Here is a 6,541-nt window from a genome sequence, read left to right on the forward strand (position 1 = left end):
CGTTCTCGTAGCCTCTCAACTAGTCGTTTGGGGGGGGGGGAATGTGGGAAAATTGCTTTGCGGGTTCGCATTATAATTGTGCGAGAGATTGAGATTGAGAATTTTGATGCATGGAAGAGATTATAATGGTATGACGTCAGCGGCGTTCCCGTCAGTACCGGGTGCCATCGTATTGTATAAATTATACACTGATCTGCATATCCGGACGAGCGCACCTCTCTCATGCTGTCATGGCTGTCAGGCTGGCCTGCCTGGAGCTGAGCATGCTCTCCCCTCTCCTCTCTCCCCCTCGGTTCCCCTCCCGTCCCATCCCAAATCCTTATCCTGACCCCCTTCCAAATGCTATATAGTCGTAATGGCTTGGCGCTTTCCCTCTGATAATTCCCTCCCTTCCCTTCCCTCTCCCCCCTCGGTGCGCGTGCGTGGCCGCATGGCTCCCTCATGCGTCCCTCGTGCGTCTGTGTCAAACAGCCCAGTTAACCTCAAACCTGGCAATTGGCAAGGCTGTTGACTTTGACCTTGAACACAGCTCTCCGACGCGCGGAGTGACATTGTCAGACACAGCGCGTGAATTTGCTCTGTCTCGCACACGAGGGCCGGGTTGCTCACCAGAAAAGAATATATTACCGTTCCAGTTGGGTGATGAATGTGCATATGCGTCCAATTTCAGCAGTCGAGGGGTTTTTTGGCAGCAGGAATTAGGAGTCCAGAAAGAGATTTCAAACAGTGGGAGAAGGGATAAATAGTGGACGATATTTGGAGGGGAGACAGTGGCCAATAATGGAGGATTAGCGAAATATCTTGGATCAATTGTGGTGTGTTAGGGAGTAAAGAGTGCGGGTTCTCTTGAGTGAAAGTGTTGGATGCGCGGGTACACCACTTTCCACTGTTGGATGCGCGGGTACATCACTTTCCACTGTTGGATGCGCGGGTACATCACTTTCCACTGTTGGATGCGCGGGTACATCACTTTCCACTGTTGGATGCGCGGGTACACCACTTTCCACTGTTGGATGCGCGGGTACACCACTTTCCACTGTTGGATGCGCGGGTACACCACTTTCCACTGTTGGATGCGCGGGTACACCACTTTCCACTGTTGGATGCGCGGGTACATCACTTTCCACTGTTGGATGCGCGGGTACACCACTTTCCACTGTTGGATGCGCGGGTACATCACTTTCCACTGTTGGATGCGCGGGTACATCACTTTCCACTGTTGGATGCGCGGGTACATCACTTTCCACTGTTGGATGTCGTCCATTCTGACTAGTGGAGCAGACACCGTCAAGTGGCGTTGATCAGGGAGGTGTCATCCATCACCTGTTGAACAGGGAGGTGTCATCTACCACCTGTTGATCAGGGAGGTGTCATCCACCACCTGTTGATCAGGGAGGTGTCATCCATCACCTGTTGATCAGGGTGGTGTCATCCATCACCTGTTGATCAGGGAGGTGTCATCCATCACCTGTTGATCAGGGAGGTGTCATCCATCACCTGTTGATCAGGGAGGTGTCATCCATCACCTGTTGATCAGGGAGGTGTCATCCATCACCTGTTGATCAGGGAGGTGTCATCCATCACCTGTTGATCAGGGAGGTGTCATCCATCACCTGTTGATCAGGGAGGTGTCATCCATCACCTGTTGATCAGGGAGGTGTCATCCATTACCTGTTGAACAGGGAGGTGTCATCCACTACCTGTTGATCAGGGAGGTGTCATCCATCACCTGTTGATCAGGGAGGTGTCATCCATCACCTGTTGAACAGGGAGGTGTCATCCACCACCTGTTGATCAGGGAGGTGTCATCCATCACCTGTTGATCAGGGAGGTGTCATCCACCACCTGTTGATCAGGGAGGTGTCATCCATCACCTGTTGATCAGGGTGGTGTCATCCATCACCTGTTGAACAGGGAGGTGTCATCCATCACCTGTTGATCAGGGAGGTGTCATCCAACACCTGTTGATCAGGGTGGTGTCATCCACCACCTGTTGATCAGGGAGGTGTCATCCACCACCTGTTGATCAGGGAGGTGTCATCCACCACCTGTTGATCAGGGAGGTGTCATCCACCACCTGTTGATCAGGGAGGTGTCATCCACCACCTGTTGATCAGGGAGGTGTCATCCACCACCTGTTGATCAGGGAGGTGTCATCCACCACCTGTTGATCAGGGAGGTGTCATCCACCACCTGTTGATCAGGGAGGTGTCATCCACCACCTGTTGATCAGGGAGGTGTCATCAACCACCTGTTGATCAGGGAGGTGTCATCCACCACCTGTTGATCAGGGAGGTGTCATCCATCACCTGTTGATCAGGGAGGTGTCATCAACCACCTGTTGATCAGGGAGGTGTCATCCACCACCTGTTGATCAGGGAGGTGTCATCCATCACCTGTTGATTAGGGAGGTGTCATCAACCACCTGTTGATCAGGGAGGTGTCATCCACCACCAGCAGCGTGGCATCATCCATGATCACAGTGATGAATTCATGATGAAAGTTTAAAGCTATTGAATGGGATCGAAACCACGTTCCTGGACTCCCCAGGCACATACACTACCGACTATACCACGATGAGCTAAAGTTTCTCAGAAGTCGGTAGTGGGTGTGCTTGTGGGGTCCAAGAACACAGGTTCGATCCCATTGTATTGCCTCTGTAAATTTATCATACCTTCATCGCGTTCTTCTTTTTCATTGTGCAGAATGATTAGTTCGTAATCCAGTGCTTTAAGATACAGAACGTATCGTTCATGTATTGGTACGTGTAAGAGTGATTCATTAATGAAATCTCAATTAAAGTTCAGTTTGTTGTTTTTAAATGGTTGTTTTTCCCTAAATGTATCACTCTAAGGCTCCTCAACCAATGAGCGTGCTCCGCCTCAGGCGATAGCCCAGTTGGTTCGTCCCCCTGAAGAGTCAGTCATCAATCATGGTGGTTCTTTAAGATTGATGTCTCTTTATTCACTGTTATCAAATTCCCGTTCTCATTTTAAGGTGGTTGGCGGAGGAGTCATCCATCACGTGTTCAATATATTCATTCACTGCATCACAAGACTCTTGTAGCAATCCATCACGAGGATTGGATAGCGGCCTCATCCGTCAAGGACCCGCGGCCAAGGCTCGCTACATAATTTCCTATCTGCCGGCCGCTGTAGGCCTCCACACGTTAATGTCTCCGTCTCCGTTATACAGTCTCCGTGGTGTAGTGGTAAGACACTCGCCTGGCGTTCCGCGAGCAGTATGTCATGGGTTCGTATCCTGGCCGGGGAGGATTTACTGGGCGCAATTCCTTAACTGTAGCCTCTGTTTAACGCAACAGTAAAATGTGTACTTGGATGAAAAAACGATTCTTCGCGGCGGGGATCGTATTCCAGGGACCTGCCCGAAACGCTACGCGTACTAGTGGCTGTACAAGAATGTAACAACTCTTGTATATATCTCAAAAAAAAAAAAAAAAAAAAAAAAAGTGTCTTTTACTTAAAAATAAAATTTACTTAAAATTTACTTAAAAAAAATATACTTAAAATACTGACCCCGCCCATCAACTCCACAACAAGCTGACTAACTCCTAAGTACCGACCTACTTACTGCTAGGTGAACAGCCCCATTAAGTAAAAGGAAATGTGCCCAACCATTTGCGTCCCGTCTGGGATTCGAACCCGGAAATCTCGATTGAGTGCCGAATATAAATGGCTATCGAGGTTGGGGGGAAGACAAGGAAGAAGTAGTGAAGAGGGAGGAAGGGGAAAGTGGAAAGGAAGAGGGGAAGACGAAGGAGAAAATAAGAGGGGTTGACTGTGGGTGGGGAAAGAGAAAACAGACTGTCCCGGGCACTGCCGGATACCGCAATATTCAAATATACCCCCCCCCCCACCTCACGCCTGGAGCCGACAGTGAACTAGCCTGGCGGCGGTGAACTAGCCTGGCGGCGGTGAACTAGCCTGGCGGCAGTTAACTAGCCTGGCGGCGGTGAACTAGCCTGGCGGCGGTGAACTAGCCTGGCGGCGGTGAACTAGCCTGGCGGCGGTGAACTAGCCTGGCGGCAGTTAACTAGCCTGGCGGCGGTGAACTAGCCTGGCGGCGGTGAACTAGCCTGGCGGCGGTGAACTAGCCTGGCGGCGGTGAACTAGCCTGGCGGCAGTGAACTAGCCTGGCGGCAGTTAACTAGCCTGGCGGCGGTGAACTAGCCTGGCGGCGGTGAACTAGCCTGGCGGCGGTGAACTAGCCTGGCGGCAGTGAACTAGCCTGGCGGCAGTTAACTAGCCTGGCGGCAGTTAACTAGCCTGGCGGCAGTGAACTAGCCTGGCGGCGGTGAACTAGCCTGGCGGCGGTGAACTAGCCTGGCGGCAGTGAACTAGCCTGGCGGCAGTTAACTAGCCTGGCGGCGGTGAACTAGCCTGGCGGCGGTGAACTAGCCTGGCGGCGGTGAACTAGCCTGGCGGCAGTTAACTAGCCTGGCGGCAGGCTCTCCCCGCCAGCATAACAATGACCTATTGTAAAAACATTCTTTTGCATAGTCTTGCTGCGGCAGTAATAGTTTAATTGTTGCGGTGAGAATGTTGTCCGAGTACCTTTTTTTTTTGCCAGCAGTGAAGCAATTTAGTATTTTTATTTTCAGGTACGTTGGAGGAGGGACGTCCAATGACGTCCGGTGAAGACGGGCTGATGTCAGTGTCCCTGTGTCTGGTGAGTGACTGACATCGTCCTTTCTGGTCCTCAAATTCAAAATGAATGTGTCAGATGAGCGACATCACCCTTACTGGTCCTCAAATTCAAAATGAATGTGTCAGTTGAGCGACATCGCCCTTACTGGTCCTCAAATTCAAAATGAATGTGTCAGTTGAGCGACATCGCCCTTACTGGTCCTCAAATTCAAAATGAATGTGTCAGTTGAGCGACATCGCTCTTTCAGGTTCTCAAATTCAAAATTCAGTGAGAGAGAGAACTGGACAGTTGGCGACTGGACGATAAAGCACAAGACAAATGGTCGGACAATTACTCTGGTTTGGTATGGCGCTTAATTGAGGACCGTTCAATCTCTGGTGGGTTATTAAGGTCGCGGCACTTGCTTACTGGCCGGCCAGAGTGCTTGGTAGCTGGGGGAACAGTAGGTAGCTGGGGGAACAGTAGGCAGCTGGGGGAACAGTAGGCAGCTGGGGGAACAGTGGGCAGCTGGGAGAACAGTAGGTAGCTGGGGGAACAGTAGGCAGCTGGGGGAACAGTAGGTAGCTGGGGAAACAGTAGGTAGCTGGGGGAACAGTAGGCAGCTGGGGGAACAGTAGGTAGCTGGGGGAACAGTAGGTAGTTGGGGGGAACAGTAGGCAGCTGGGGGAACAGTGGGCAGCTGGGAGAACAGTAGGTAGCTGGGGGAACAGTAGGCAGCTGGGGGAACAGTAGGCAGCTGGGGGAACAGTAGGTAGCTGGGGGAACAGTAGGCAGCTGGGGGAACAGTAGGCAGCTGGGGGAACAGTAGGTAGCTGGGAGAACAGTAGGCAGCTGGGGGAACAGTAGGCAGCTGGGGGAACAGTAGGCCGCTGGGGGAACAGTAGGCAGCTGGGGGAACAGTAGGCAGCTGGGGGAACAGTAGGCAGCTGGGGGGACAGTAGGCAGCTGGGGGAACAGTAGGCAGCTGGGGGAACAGTAGGCAGCTGGGGGAACAGTAGGCAGCTGGGGGAACAGTAGGCAGCTGGGGGAACAGTAGGCAGCTGGGGGGACAGTAGGCAGCTGGGGGAACAGTAGGTAGCTGAGGGAACAGTAGGCAGCTGGGGGGACAGTAGGCAGCTGGGGGAACAGTAGGCAGCTGGGAGAACAGTAGGCAGCTGGGGGAACAGTAGGCAGCTGGGGGAACAGTTGGCAGCTGGGGGGACAGTAGGCAGCTGGGGGGACAGTAGGCAGCTGGGGGGACAGTAGGCAGCTGGGGGGACAGTAGGCAGCTGGGGGGACAGTAGGCAGCTGGGGGGACAGTAGGCAGCTGGGGGGACAGTAGGCAGCTGGGGGGACAGTAGGCAGCTGGGGGAACAGTAGGCAGCTGGGAGAACAGTAGGCAGCTGGGAGAACAGTAGGCAGCTGGGGGAACAGTAGGCAGCTGGGGGAACAGTAGGCAGCTGGGGGGACAGTAGGCAGCTGGGGGGACAGTAGGCAGCTGGGGGGACAGTAGGCAGCTGGGGGGACAGTAGGCAGCTGGGGGGACAGTAGGCAGCTGGGGGGACAGTAGGCAGCTGGGGGGACAGTAGGCAGCTGGGGAACAGTAGGCAGCTGGGGGGACAGTAGGCAGCTGGGGGGACAGTAGGCAGCTGGGGGAACAGTAGGCCACATCCCCCATCACCTTCCTTTTTCCCATCTTAACCTCCCATTTCCCTATCTTCCCCTCCCCTCAACCCAACTTCCCCCACTGTTCCGCCTCCTCACCCCCACCCCTTCCCACCATTCCCCTTTCCCCCCAATCCCCACCACCCTCTCCACAACCCCTCCCCCTTACCCCCTCCTACTGTGAACCAGCCGGGGGGGAAGGGGCGACCTGAGGAATCTTGTTCATATC

The 6,541-nt window shown here is 53.6% G+C and overlaps 1 protein-coding gene across 1 annotated transcript; it reads right to left on the reverse strand.

Annotated features, from left to right (window-relative positions):
* Window positions 1-820: 820 nt before the first annotated feature.
* LOC138358138 (adhesive plaque matrix protein-like) lies at window positions 821-1,264 on the reverse strand. The gene has a single exon (XM_069315641.1). The coding sequence runs from the start codon at window positions 1,262-1,264 to the stop codon at window positions 821-823; it is 444 nt and encodes a 147-aa protein (XP_069171742.1).
* Window positions 1,265-6,541: the final 5,277 nt, after the last annotated feature.

Source organism: Procambarus clarkii, chromosome 82, assembly GCF_040958095.1.
Source record: "Procambarus clarkii isolate CNS0578487 chromosome 82, FALCON_Pclarkii_2.0, whole genome shotgun sequence".
NCBI lineage: Eukaryota > Metazoa > Arthropoda > Malacostraca > Decapoda > Cambaridae > Procambarus > Procambarus clarkii.